General features: G+C 36.9%; 1 protein-coding gene across 2 annotated transcripts in view; it reads left to right on the top strand.

The window, feature by feature from the left end:
- Positions 1-15,668, top strand: part of CNTN1 (contactin 1) — a 1,190,489-nt gene that overhangs the window by 1,104,555 nt on the left and 70,266 nt on the right. For both annotated transcript variants that reach the window (XM_044087442.1, XM_044087443.1), the window contains 2 exons: positions 944-1,178; positions 7,898-8,001. In XM_044087442.1, the coding sequence (XP_043943377.1) occupies positions 944-1,178; positions 7,898-8,001 (339 nt within the window). The remainder of the gene's footprint in view (positions 1-943; positions 1,179-7,897; positions 8,002-15,668) is intronic.

Genomic DNA, 15,668 nt, shown 5'->3' on the forward strand with positions numbered 1-15,668 from the left:
ACCCATGCTTGTGATGTCCCCTCAGCTATGAATTACAACTCACTGTCTTGTCAAAGTCTGTATGATGTATCAACCATGGTGAGAAAGTGCAAAGTGAAATAACATAACATTTCAGTAATATCAGTACCCTAATGCCATGCAGGACTGCAAAAGGAGGTAAATGAGTCAGAGAGAACTGCTTAAGTTACACTTTCACAGTGTTAGAGTAACATGGAAACATGCCACTCTCTGATGAAGAAAAATAATATTTTGATGTATCTGCTTTTTAACACAACCGCAGCACAGTTTCCTTCCTCTATGGGTTAAAGGTAATATAAATTTTGAGAGCTTTCAAAAAATCTACAGGCTTTAATATGTGGTATATATTCTACCTGAGTTACCAGTTATCTTTTCATGGGATTATACAAAGAAACCATTGGATTTTGACTGAGTGATTTCACAGTTTTGTAGCATAACATTAATTACAAAAGTACATGCTGGCTGTGACCATTGCTTTCAAGACTGTTACTAAGTACATTTTTATTCAAAGTCACTTAAAGTGAAAGTCACCTTTTCTAAAGGTGTAGTGACATTCAAATTGACTATAAGTATGGGTGTGTAAGTTAAAAAAAGTATTTGGGGGAGTTTTGCCCCTTATGGTGTAACGGATGATTTGAATTCTACTTTGAATGTATTTTTTCAGACAGTTGCCTGTCATTCACAAGTATGACGTAACTGTTCAGTTCCATTGTTGTGACTGAATTAAAGCCTATCCTCTTATGTTATCAATATCATTTGTGTTTCTATAGATGTATCTGTCATAGCATACATATGACACAGTTGTCATCTTTCTATGTGTATCAGCTTTCATATTCTTCCTGCTGTATTAGTAACACAAAAGTGTGTGTGGTTTTACTTTGAAATTAATTTGTTATCTTTTGCGCTGTTTCTCTCTTTTTTTTAGCCATTATCAAGAGAATACCACTATGGAAATAATTTTGGTTATATCGTAGCTTTTAAGCCTCACAGTGAAACAGAATGGAGAAAAGCCACAATAACCAACCCTGAACTTGGTCGATATGTGCATAAGGATGACTCAATGGCTCCAACTACCCTATTTGAAGTAAAAGTAAAAGCCTATAACAACAAGGGATCTGGGCCTTACAGCCTTACAGCAGTTATATATTCTGCAGAAGATGGTACGTAATTACAACTGTCTAACAATGAGGCATATTTTAACATACTTTTCCAGTATCATAAACTTACAAGTAGGATTCTACTACAGCAAATTGTAAGTTCCATGCAAATATCTGCACAACAGTGTCTTACTAAAATGATCTACCTGTCAGCATACAGTTGTATTTCCATCTCTAATTACAGTTGATGAGATTTAGGAACAGGCTAGTATCAGGACTTTCTTAGTTGGGAGTTTTTCAACACCAGCAGAATGATCCTAACAGAAAAGGTCTAAGAGAAGTGTGTTGCTGCAGGCAATCTCTGTTGATGGTGAGATATACTATTTACAAAGCTTTGCCATACCTCCTTGTTTGTGTTAAACGTGAGGTGAGGTGAACAGATATGGACAACATTACCTCTTGTTCCTACCAATAATTAAAAGAGACAGTTATAGATTTCTTAAACTTCAAGAAACCATACACATGGAGATCCTTAGCAGTGAAGTGTCACAGCAGAATTTGTCTGAGGACGTAATTTGTTAGGGCCATTTGAGTTGTGGTATATACCATGGATTGTATCTGAAAGAATTACCACTTCCTCACTAGTATAATAGAAGGCCAATAAAGGTAGGGCCAAACAGAGTGGAATAACAAAGTGCATAATGGGGAACACATTAACAAATTACGCAAGTAAATAAACAAATACAGGGTATTTGACAGGATAAAGCAGCAACAAAGTACTACATCTGTTAGGAGCATTATATGACCCAGCACCTCTTATAAAGATGCCCTCACATTTCTCAGTATTATGTACTATTCCCTAATGAAATATAAACATGGTAATAAAATAACACTTAATAGATTATCAAGAGTTAGTAAAACATTTTCAAATAACTGTGTACTTAATGATACATAGTAGTTTGCAATCTTGGTACCATTATTGAATTATGGATCTGACGAAGTAAGGAGAGTGAGCTGGTTTAAGCTAAAATGATCATGAGATTCACACGTATGTGCTTTCTGTGACTATTCACACATATATATGTACTTTCTGTAACTATATTCATACATTTGTGCTTTCTAAATATGCGATTCACACATACGTGCTTTCTGTAACTGTAGTCACATGTGTGCTTTCTAAATATGAGATTCACACATATATGCTTTCTGTAACCGTATTCACACATATGTGCTTTCTATTGTATTTCAGCAGTCTTAGGTTCATAGGTAGGTACTAGGCTATCTTCCTGAGGGCATTTAAAAGCCTAGCCAGAGTGTGTCGGCTTTAGCTGCCCCATTGATTAATTAACTGATCCTCCGTCAAGCAGAGCTAATGGAGTGATCCCAGGGGTGTATTTTCATCAAGGTTTCTCTTGAAGACTGTTAGTGAGGGGCTCTGCCTTATGTAATCTGGAATTTTGTTCCAAAGCATGGGGAGTCTCTGTGACAGGAATCTATCCCTCCAGCATGTTCTATTTATTGTTGTGGCAAGGTTTAGCTCACAAGAGCACATGGCTCACAGTGACTTGGATTTCTTTAGGTGGAGCATATCAATCAATTCTGAGTTGGATATGGCTTTGTAAGTCAGGCAGAGATCACCTCTGAGTAAGCGATATGCCACTGAGTACAACTGGACTTTTTTCAGTCGGACTGCATAGAACATATGTTTGAGACCAGTAATCCTCTTGGTGAGGTACTTTTGTGGTCTTTCCATCTGTTGGAAGTGTCTTGTGAGGTACATCCCAAATGAGGCATTGTACTCCATGATGGGTCTAATGAGTGATGAGTAGAGGGGCACTATAACCTCTTTATTTCTAGATGCGAACCCTTTAGTAATTAGATGGGCCACATAGAAGGATTTCCTAACTACTTTGGCAATATGATTGTCAAAGGAGAGATTACTATCTACCTGGGTCCCAGATCTCTTAATACCTCTTCTGTATTAAGGGGGCTGCCACCTATGTAGCAATTCGTGGGTGTTTTGTTTTTCCCAAATTAAATGACTATGCATTTTTTGGCATTTAGCTTGAAGCCATGACTTTGACACCAGGTGTCCGTCTCACTAAGGCCATTTTGGAGGATGTCCGTGTCAGCCGGAGAGTCAGTTATGGTTCCCAGTTTGCAGTCATCGGCGGACTTGGCTAGCCATAGTTTGCCTGTACTTCTGAGAAGTATATGCCGAACAGTAGGGGTCCCAGGACCGAGCCTTGCGGGACACCACTTGTGACTTACCATGTGAGTTCTGTCTGTAAGCCAGATGGCAGCCCATCTCATGACGTAGGGGTTTATGTTAAGGCTGGCGAGTTTTTCTGTAATACCCGAGTGGGGAATGGTGTTGAAAGCCTTGGCGAGGTCAAGGTAGGCTGTGTGAACCACCTTTCCCTCATCTATGGCTTTGGTGACTGTCTCAAAAAAGTCAACCAGGTTTAGTAGGCATGGTCTGCCCTTAACAAAGCCGAACTGGGTTGGGTCAAGTGTTTGGAAGTTCCCAAAGTCTTTGTTAATGAGTTCCATGATGATGCGCTCCATAGCCTTGCAGACCAGGCTAGTCAGGCTTATGGGGCGATAATTACCAGGGTCAGTTGTGGCCCCTCCTTTGTGGAGAGGAATAACCGTTGCTGTGCACCATTCTATGGGCACATAGCCTGTGGAGAGGCTGAGGTTGAACAGCGTGTTTAGTTGGGGGGTTAGTTTGTTCTGGGCTAGGCTTGTAAAGTCTCCAGGGCCATTAGCCTAGTACATACACATGAACCTATAAAAGTGTGCCCTGTTTTTACTGTGTGGTTTTATGTAGAGTTTTTCTCCCCGGGCCTCCACTGAAAATGGGCAACTAGCACAGTCAGACTTCCCCGGTAAACAAATGTTAAATAAATAAATAAATACCCTAGAGCTGTCCAACCCCCCCACCCCCCCAAAAAATAATTAATACATAAAGAAATAAAGAGGGATAACTAAGCAGTCTTTACTGTTTAACCACAGGCACAAGTTTGTAGACATTTGACATCGCAAATGAAAATTTGTCTAAGACTGCTGTAGAAAGCACATATGTGTGAATACAGTTACAGAAAGCACATATGTGTGAATACAGTTACAGAAAGCACATATAGATCAGAAAAGTTCTAAAAATCATAACAAAAGCGTACTATACAATGGAATTACCATTCAGTAATGTTTGTTCAATAACATACAGTAACATACAACAACATGCAATTATTTTTATGAAAGTTGTATATACATCAGTGAATAAGTGGAAAAAGAGCAAGTGGGTGGATTGAGGTGGAGGAATGTCAAGTAAGTTCAGCCTGGTGAGGAGCAAGAGCATATCCAGTTGTCATTTAGATGAGGCTTTAGCAAGTTTTTGAACTGTTCTGGGTCGGCTGCATTTAAAGAACTTACCTGAGTTTCATTAACTTCTTAATGCTTGCCTTAAAAGACTACCTATGTTTTGCTCTTGTTTTCTAAGTGAGATTAGAATTGTAAGAGAGTTTAATGCCAGTAAGATGCATTGGGTTCTACCAGCTGCTGATGTCTCTCTACTTTATAAGCAAATTACTACATTTCTTAGAACAGGGCCAATATCTGCAGCCTATAATTGTTGTAATAACAAGCACTGCTGACTTCTTTATCTGATAGCCCCCCATTTGGGCAGTTCCTGAGGCTCTGAGTTCCTGGGGCTCTAATTACTTAACAGAGGGCTTGGATGAGTGGCCACATGCATTACTGAAGTTTGGGAATATGCAAATATAAGTCCTTGGGCCTGTCATGTGACTAGCTTGGTGCTTGTTCTTATTGACATCAACAGAGTCCGATCTGCATCTGGTCCTTTTGTCTTTTAAGATATTAATTAGTTTTAAATGTATGATAATAAAGGTTCATTTTACTCTTTGAGACTTAGAAAACTTTCTTAACTTTACCTTTTAAGTTTAAGCAGATGATTTATAGGTGTATACTAGGCTAACAACCACAGGGACCTGTATAAGTCTAGCCATGCATCCCTCAAAGGTGAAAATCAAACCCTGTACCTTGTGCCTGTGAGGTAAACACTTTAACCATTAAGTCAATCCCCAACTGCTAAGTAGATCAGCAGTACTTGTGTTTTTTTTAATATTAGTGCACTTGTTTTGAAGGCCGTTGGAGAGTATGGGAAAACTGAATGTAGATCTGGATTTAGGTCAGAGTTATGGCTACAATCAGTTAAGATAATTGACACTTCTATGGTAGGGTACTTATTAATGGCTATCTTTATACTGTTGAGTGCTCCCAGATCAATATGTGAGTTTCTGTGTTTGTATAATCTGTGTGTGCATGTGTGTGTGTGTGTGTGTGTGTGTGTGTGTGTGTGTGTGTGTGTGTGTGTGTGTGTGTGTGTGTGTGTGTGTTATGAACTACTCTATTCACATATAGAATTTTTAGGCTGGCATTCATACCCAGGGGCTTCACATTTTCATAGAAGCAATCCCCAAAGAATTAAGCTATATGGTTATGCAAATCAGGGACTTTCAGTATGACTACCTAAATGCAGAGGCCTTTTTAAAAGGACACTTCTCTACCACAAAAGTATAATATGTTTAAAGCATAAATGATAATGGGGCAACTAATACGCAGATACGGGGCATTACATGTTTGTGTACCAGTAGGATTCATAGAGAGGAAACCAAAATGAGCAAATTTGCATACTAAACATGTAAAATGTCCCCAAACGTATGCCAGTAAGCAGCAATTTAACACAAGAATATAGTGATGCGAGGAGAAGAGAGTACATTTCATTTGGTATCAAGGGCATGCTTGTACATACATGGGCAGACCACCGAAGGGGTCATTGGTGGAAACGTTTCATTTGGTGTTAGGGATATGCTTGTGCATACATGGGCAGACCACCGAAGGGGTCATTGGTGGAAACGTTTCATTTGGTGTTAGGGATATGCTTGTGCATACATGGGCAGACCACTGAAGGGGTCATTGGTGGAAATGTTTCATTTGGTGTTAGGGATATGCTTGTGCATACATGGGCAGACCACTGAAGGGGTCATTGGAAACGTTTCATTTGGTGTTAGGGATATGCTTGTGCATACATGGGCAGACTACCGAAGGGGTCATTGGTGGAAACGTTTCATTTGGTGTTAGGGATATGCTTGTGCATACATGGGCAGACCACTGAAGGGGTCATTGGTGGAAACGTTTCATTTGGTGTTAGGGATATGCTTGTGCATACATGGGCAGACCACCAAAGGCCAAGAGGTCATTGGTGGAAACGTTTCATTTGGTGTTAGGGATATGCTTGTGCATACATGGGCAGACCACCGAAGGGGTCATTGGTGGAAACGTTTCATTTGGTGTTAGGGATATGCTTGTGCATACATGGGCAGACCACCGAAGGGGTCATTGGTGGAAACGTTTCATTTGGTGTTAGGGATATGCTTGTGCATACATGGGCAGACCACCGAAGGGGTCATTGGTGGAAATGTTTCATTTGGTGTTAGGGATATGCTTGTGCATACATGGGCAGACCACCGAAGGGGTCATTGGTGGAAACGTTTCATTTGGTGTTAGGGATATGCTTGTGCATACATGGGCAGACTACCGAAGGGGTCATTGGTGGAAACGTTTCATTTGGTGTTAGGGATATGCTTGTGCATACATGGGCAGACCACCGAAGGGGTCATTGGTGGAAACGTTTCATTTGGTGTTAGGGATATGCTTGTGCATACATGGGCAGACCACCGAAGGGGTCATTGGTGGAAATGTTTCATTTGGTGTTAGGGATATGCTTGTGCATACATGGGCAGACCACCGAAGGGGTCATTCGTGGAAACGTTTCATTTGGTGTTAGGGATATGCTTGTGCATACATGGGCAGACCACCGAAGGGGTCATTGGTGGAAACGTTTCATTTGGTGTTAGGGATATGCTTGTGCATACATGGGCAGACTACTAATGGGTTGTTGGGGGAAATGTTTCACTTGGAGTCAGTGAAGAGCTTGTGCATACTTGGGCATACTACTGAAGGGGTGAGTGGGGAAATGTTTCATTTTGGCACTTGTACGTACTTGAACATAGTACTGAAGGGATCACTGGGGGATATGTTTCATTTTGGTCCTTGTGCATAGTTTGCTAAACTCCTTAAGGCATTGTTTGGAGAAGTGTTTCATTTTGGTGCTTGTGTGTACTTGGACATATTACTGCAGGGTCAATTGTGGAAGTGTTCCATTTTGGCACTTGACAACCTGCTGAAGGGATCAGTGATGGTATTATTTCATTTTGGTGCCTATGAATACTTGGACAAACTACTGAAGGGATTGCTGGGCAAATGATTAAGAATGCTGGCCTTAATATTTTTTTTTTTTTTATGCAAAAGCAGCCCTACAGGTCAAAATACATTATGTTATGTATGTATGCTGATTGCATCTGTAAGAATGTAAGCCAAACCATTTGTGTAAAATGCCTTCACATCTGTACTTTACAATATTTTATTAATACACTTAAGCCATTATTCTAACTTATTTGATTTTAGTTAGCTTTATTTTATGACTTAAATTAGAATATGACAGAAATTCTGTGAATCATTCAGGAGGTGCCATGCTTTTTGTTTTATGCATCCTGCTATATATATATATATATATATATATATATATATATATATATATATATATATATATATTTGCATATATTTGCATTTTATTGTTCTAAGGAAAATGTTTGTATTTGTTCACTTAAATGATCTAACATGTTTCATTACCTCTTCAGCTCCAACAGAAGCTCCAACTCGAGTAAATGCAAAAGTACTGTCATCCTCTGAAGCTATTATCACTTGGCAGCCTATCTTACAACCAGCTGTAAGCGGTTATCATGTAAGTCCACATTTGCAATGTTCTTTCACTTTGCTGACAAAAGGGTGCTGTCACTAGAATGTGCTATCATCATTTCTTGGTGTGCCCTAACACCATTACTGTTATTGGAGTGGTTGCATAATTATTACTAAAATAATTAGTATCCTTATAATATTTCTTGCACTTATGTTTGCATATTGCAAATACTAATCCTCAATATACACATTTCAATTGCATGATATAAATGACAATAAAGGGGAAGCTTATTTCCTGAGGTACCGATAATAAATTATAAAAGGTTCTAGCCACAAGAGCAGCTGTTAATGTAGTAGTGTGTACTGGAGGGTAAAGAAGTAGTGCTGTCCCAGATGTTTTTGTCAAGTAAAATCTTTATGTGGTGACAATGAACGATCTTACCTGTCCCTCTTTGTGAGGGATGGTCCCTCTCTGGGCATTGTGTCCTGTGGAGAAAAAAAAACCTAAAAGATCGCAAATGTCCTGAGATATTAGGGCAAAAAATATCTCCTGATGTTTTTTTAATAATTGCATAAAAACACCAAATCCCATGGATATATGAAGCACAAATCAAAATCAAACTGAAAGGTTTTCATTGGACATTGTTAATTGAAATGGGTATTTAAGTGTGGATGGAAAGGATTTTTTTTTTATTCTGATGAAGACTGTGGTCAAAGTGCTAAATAAACAGATATTTCTTAACTGCGTGGATGCCTTTGGATGATTTTGGTTTGAATAGTTGCATAAAACTATTATTTTGTATCTGAAACACCTTCATGTTATAAGAAATAGAATAAGCAACTCAAATGCTATCAGAATAAGCTTTTATTTTAGCAAAAAAAAGTGATGTTTTGTCCTTTGGACTGGCTGTGGGTATCTTTTGTTCTGTGAAATCTCATGCTTCTGTGGAAAATGTCCCACTTTGGCCATTTGAAAAGGTGGCTACCCTAAACATTGTTGATGTAGAAATTTTTCTGCACTTCAGTAAATCCCTTAAATCATTACCTTATGATCATAAGAGTTTAAAAGTCCTATTGCTGACTCCTTTAGGTTCCAACCGAATGCTTAAATAAGGAGTTCAGAATTTTAACATATGGTCTAAATGGTTTACTATTAAAAACTTGAAACTGCATACGTTGACCAGTCACATGGTCATCCCAAAATCTTGAATAAAAAATACTGAAAATACGGCCAGGTCGAAATTGAATACATCGACACCCGTAGTTTGATGTATTTGATATAGCAGGAGGTGACATCAGTCACCCATGCTGTGCAGTTTACCATAGTGTGACATTCAGCAGTCAACGGTACGTGTATTTAACTATTTTGCAGGGGGTCAAACTCCCCTGCACCCCCCACACCCCCTGAAAATTATATATACCAACTCTGAAATCACACTACAGTGCGGAAATGGGTTAATTCCCTTTTCCTCACTGAACCGCGATCTCCATTCACAATGCCAAACTCAAATAATCGAACTACACTACCCATTCGCTGTAGTGTGCTTGATGTTTTTTGAGTCAGCATTCTGCCCATTGGAAAACTGCCTTTCAACCACATGCTGGTCAACAGCAGTAACTTTGCAGATTCAATACTAAACCAGTCTAAACTGTCCTCATAGTGACTGTCCATTGCTTTACTCTTACAGGAAGAGAGATTGCTAAACACTTACACTCCAAAAACATTGGTTGTTACCATGAGGTTTATCTCCCTGATGTTTCCATAGTGCATTCCTCTGTTTTACTACAATGTACATTTCTAGGAACTCCCTTAAAGAGTTCTGATCACTTTGTTGTCAACGCTGGAGTGTTAACTAAATTGCAGAAACAGTGATGTTATGTGAGAGACTTGTGTGAGTGGAACTACACAAACATGAATACAAGCATAAGTAAGTGGTACAATAACTGCAACTTTCACGGCCTGAAAACCCATGGGCACAGCTTTATTCACTTCTTAGTAATCAGACCGAGTCTTATGTTCCATTTAGAAAGCTTCCTAAGAAACTCTAAAATAAAACTCCATGGGGAATCTCCAGCATTTATTAATGATATAACCATAAAAGGCATTACAGCAGAATTTTTAAAAGTTTCTCTTTGCCAGACAATATTTTTTTTATTTATTTTACATTTGTTGACCGGGATAGTCCGACTGGATGCTTGTCCATTTTCAGCTGAGGCCCGGGGAGAAAAGCTGCAAGGGTAAGCAGATACAGCATTACATAATACCAGCACTACATATTACAAACAGACTATTTACAGTGATTACATAAGTAAGCAAGTTAAACAAAATCAATAAACACAGGTTACAGGTTAACTCTGGGATAATTAATAGGCAGTTTGCTCCAGTTAAGAAGACTTTCAGAGGCAATGTGCATTGTGTTTTCATGTGATAACAGAAAGGCATTTTGTAACTATGTCAACTTCAAGAGTATTTAAAATATCAATATCAGTGTACTCAGTTGCAATGGATGTGTTGGCAAAAATGGTGGTGCAACAGCAAACATTCTTACATCTGCTTTTGAGATCAGTGGTAACAGCAGTTTACCCTGTCCCTTAATCCAGTCACCCCCACTGGGGAATCTTGCTGTTCAATTATACCTCATATGACCAAGCCATGGATGCAGTAAAAAGCTGTCCCTGTGTTCTGTCAACCCATTATAAAATTATCCATGGTTCATTGATTTTTGAATATTGAAAAGCTTAATACAAAGAACCATAAAAAAAACAGAAAAAATTTTTTTGAAGGCATCAGCCTCCTAAACCTGCAATGTGTGCCCCTCCCAGATCCCTCAGTTATGTACACTAACTTCATGGTCACACCACAATCAAGAAAAGTGAAAAAACAAGCACTACACTGCTCTTCTGGCTTGCACAGTATACACGTATGTGGTTTCAAAGAACAGATATGAAAATAAAGTGCAGAAAAGCCATTACGTAAACTTATCATCGCTGAAGTTTATGTCTAGTAAAAAAATACACTGCTACTGTCCAAGATGATATTCATGGGATCCTACTGAACTCAGCTATATCCTGGCACTAACAAGACTGTTTAACTTCTGTTGTTAATCAGGTTGTGTCCCAGATCTTTGGAGGACAACAGCAGTGCTTCCCATCTTTAGGAATAATGATAGGAGAGACCCTTTGAACTATTAGCTTGCAAACTTTACTTGCCGCTTGTACGGGGTTATAGAAAGGGTTTTGCTAAAGTAACTTTCTGCTTTTGCTATTGGACACAGTGCCCATCAACACAATGGCTTTTAAGGTTTGGATTCTGTGGATAATGGCTTTCGAGCAGATATCATTATTTCTGGATTAAAAAGGATTCCACATGATGCAATTATGAATCAGCTTTTAGCATTATCAATTAACCCATGTATTATTGATAGGTGGATCAGCATTTACATTCAATGCCAATTCAAATTTCTCTGACAAAGGAGTTGTAGCTCAGGGTATACCCTGGGACTCAGCCCTGTGTCCTTTTTAGTCAATGCTTTCATGGTATGTTTTCCTTCTTCTGCCCATGTGTGGTATTTTTTTCTTATGCCAAAATGTAGTATTTGTTCCACCCACTTGAGTATTGTTACTTCTTCAGGTATATCTTTTAATGCCCTAAGGCTAGAAGCAAGAAGAATATTGCTTATTGAATTTAATATGTCATGCCATGTGTGATTTACAAAGGTAGGTCTTGCTAATGTTATTTAAAACTTTTCTAAGACTTGATATTGAATTTAGTTTCTCCTTCTGTCTTTGCACCATGAGTACTTAAGGAAGGTAGGAAGCATCTAACAGGGCTTTACTAGGAGGGCAGCAGATATGAGATGTCTCAAGTGTGCAGAGTGCTTAGGAATTATATAAATTTTTTTACTAATTATAGACTTCTGAGAGGAACTTTTTTATTCAGAGCTGTAACTAACAAAGCATCTAGGGCTATCCTTAATCTGAATGGTAAATACCGCCATTTTATTACTAGGCATAACTCACTCCTGTTAAATGTAAGTTTTTCTATTAACAGAATAAAAATATCAGGCATCTTGCATTACAGCAGCTTTATTATGGAATCTGTTATGTCTCTCTCTTTTAGGTCTTGTGAATCACTGAACACTTTTAAGGGTCAGTGTGGGGTGCTTACTATGTGGACAAGAAATTTGATGTTTATGTAGTTGACTAGAGACTTTTTAATGGTCAGTTCATGGACTATGATTCTGTTTGTGGCCTATGACCTGTGTTTATAAGTATATAGAAGCATTTAAAGAATGACTTACACCTAAGGTATGTCTTAAATCTCATTTCAAAGGCCTCTGCCTATGGTAATATGCCACTGTTCATTAAGGGAATGAAGTTATTTATATACAAATAAGGTGTGACATGCTGAAAGCTTTCATTGTACTGTGGTTAACAGACTTAAGATGTAAGACTGCAGATGAATTAAGTATTTATTTTTTAAGTTTCATTTGTCCTAGCTGTTGTGTTGTATGGCCAAGGACAGATGCATTCTTTCCTTTAATAAAAAGCTTGCCTATGGGAATCTAAATTCTATTATAACACTACACAACAAGTTGGTTCATGGAATTTTAGTCGATATCAAACGCTGGCATTCTTTTTTTTTCAAAACAGGTTTATTGTTTTAACATATAAGAGAAATATCATAACAATTTTATACAAGTAATTAAAAATAGGTATTATTATAATATTCAACAAAACAACTAAAGTATTTACAAAGACATCCACTACAATCAGATCAATTAATTAAACTAAAATACCGTGCTATTGAAATTAGAATTTTTTTAACAAATTTTGTAAATTATCCCATACAATATAATATGATGTTTTTCTAGTTGTTCTCATTCTAATTGTGCTTATTTCCATATGGCACATTATATTCATAACATTTTAAATTCATTGAGCGAAGGAGGTGTATCTGAAATCCAATTTCTAGTTATTATTTTCCTAGCCACTGCTAGGATAGACCATAACAAGGGAAGCTTAATCTTTTTAACACATTGAGGTACAGGTGTGTTGAATAATATAAGAGCCTTAGAAATAATGAAATTATCTGTAAAAGAGCCTGCAAAATTCATTAATTGACTTCCAGTATTCTTTCAACTTCATACAGTCATAAAACATATGAGCCCAGTCAGCATTAATTTCTACATTACATCTCTTACATAGATTATCTTTATTATTTATTTTATTCATCATCAAAGGTGTATACAAAGATCTATGTAAAAATTTCCATGTATAAAGTCTCCAGACAATGGAAGATGTAGTTCTATAAGCAGATTCCAATATATATTGTTTATCTTGTTGAGTTGGTGGGTCCCCATTAATAGAGGTGAAATAATTCCAGTATGAATCTACACTGTAAAAAGTTTCTTGTCTGATAATTTTATGTATATATGAAAGTTTACCTTTATCAGCAACTTTATGCTGTAAATTTAATATCAAGTAATCAGTCAGTTTTGGAATAGATTCTTTAACTGTTATAGACATTAGATCTATTCTATCAATGAGATGTTGTCTAAAGATCTGAACCTCTAACCAGCAAGTTTCTCTTAGATCAAATTCTTGTTTTAAGAAATCTAGATTTTTAACTTTATTATCAGATATCAGCTGATACCAGTACTTTAGATCATTATCTATAGCTAAATGAGCTCCTTCAGAAGTAGATGACATAAGCATACCCTGAGTATACATTATAGGAATACAATAAAATTCCATTCCCTATACTTAGGGTGCATGAATATAAAGTTACGATAACTAATAATAATATTTAATGGGTAACAAACCATATGTTTAGGTGTAATAGGTGAAGTACAAAATTCCTTTAGCAACCACAACATGGAGTTATTTACAATCATATTTTTATGTGTTAAGGAGATTTTCATGAAGTGCATACTAATTAGCTCCCAATAATCTTTCCATTTTGCGATATATGATCTATTAATAAAGTAATAACTTTTATAATAGAAGAGATAATATATAAATTAAAGTCTGGTAAAGAAATAACCCCTTGAGACCAGCTATTAGTATGTTTCTTTAATGCAATCCTAGGTCTATTAGGTGCCCATAAGAAATTTAACATTAGTGTATTCAGTTTCTTGATAATTATTTTTGTAGGTGAAAGTATTATTGATTGTATTAAGTATAAAATCTTGGGGAATATTATCATTTTAATAATTGTAAGTCTCTCCTCCATAGTAAAAAACATATTATTCCAGGTATTAAAAAGATTTTGTATATTAAGAAAACAGGTATTATAGTTATTATATATAATAGATTTAATATCTTTAGATAGTATTATACCTAAATAAGTTATTTGACCTGAATTGGGTACATATTTAGTAAAATCGCTAATGAGAATATTTTTTCGTGTATATATAGGTAGTATTTTATTTTTTTCTTCATTGAATATTAAACCAGAAATACTTTTAAAATTCATCATTTTATCAAATAAAGACTGCATAGAAGAATTAGATCCTGCTGATGTAATTATAACATCATCTGCAAAAAGTTGAATTTTTGATGTTGTATTTTCATCTATTTCAAAACCCTCTATGTCAGTACTGTTTCTAATCAAATTAGCCCAAGGCTTCATTACTAAAGTGAATAATAGTGGAGAAAGTGGACATCCTTGCTTTGTACCTTTAAACGCTGGCATTCTTGATGTAATTATGTTTTATGTGGCATGTGAGAATGCAGAGAAGTTGTATTTCAACAATACTAAACAGTGCAGTCATCAGCTGGTACAGATGATTTAGCAGAATACTTCTGCCTTGCTATAATTAACAGGGGAAAAGCATCCCTTTAGTATCCTTTAGTAAAAGCTACAAGATACCTATATGTTGAGTAATCTTATACCATGTCTTAAAAACATGACTAATTGTTTAGTTACTTTAAAATGTAATTTGTCAGACTGAAATCTCAGTTTGATGTTGGCTCTCTGATATATTATCAGTGGAGGTCAGCTAAATGTAAAAAGTACAAAAGGACATGGAAAAACTGTCAGAGAGATCAGTGTACTGCAGGGTATGTCTACCCAGCATGCTTTGGTGAAGCAAGGTACGGTGCTATAGCCAGAGTATTATTCTGGAGAATACTTCCTTTGTGTATTTCACAGCCGGCCTGCTTGAGAACTTCATCCTTGGACTGGTGAATGTGATTTCAAAATGGATGCAGTCTGTAGTGTCCTTGTAGCTTTCTTGAGAAACATGAAAGATAATCATAGACCAGTGGATAGCACACTTTTAGGGTTAATGGATTTCACAAACAACTTTTGCATAGTGAACATTTATAGTACTATGGCTTTAAACTGCATATAACAACAATATAGAACTTTTTTAATGTCAAATTCAGACTGTGCTGCTTTCTTCAAAAAATCAGCATGAAAAATTGAATCAAACAAAGTCAAGACACACTGTCAGATGCTAAACTTTCCCTTTTTAGTTTCCCAAATACTTTGAGGGTCTAATAAGTTGATATTAATGGTCCTATTCCTAAGCCAGAGTATGATTAGAGTTACTGAAATTAGTATTATTGTCATTGATGTTAGCCATGATTGCTCTTCTCAGGACCTGCAATGTGCCCAGAATTGCTACCTTCTGCAGTTCTTCACATCTAATGGTAGCATATTTAATTATGGCTGTTAATCTCTTTATCAGTCTTGTTTCCCCTACT

Source organism: Protopterus annectens, chromosome 11.part0 (assembly GCF_019279795.1).
Source record: "Protopterus annectens isolate FY-2018-M chromosome 11.part0, PAN1.0, whole genome shotgun sequence".
In the NCBI taxonomy this organism is placed as follows: Eukaryota; Metazoa; Chordata; order Ceratodontiformes; family Protopteridae; genus Protopterus; species Protopterus annectens.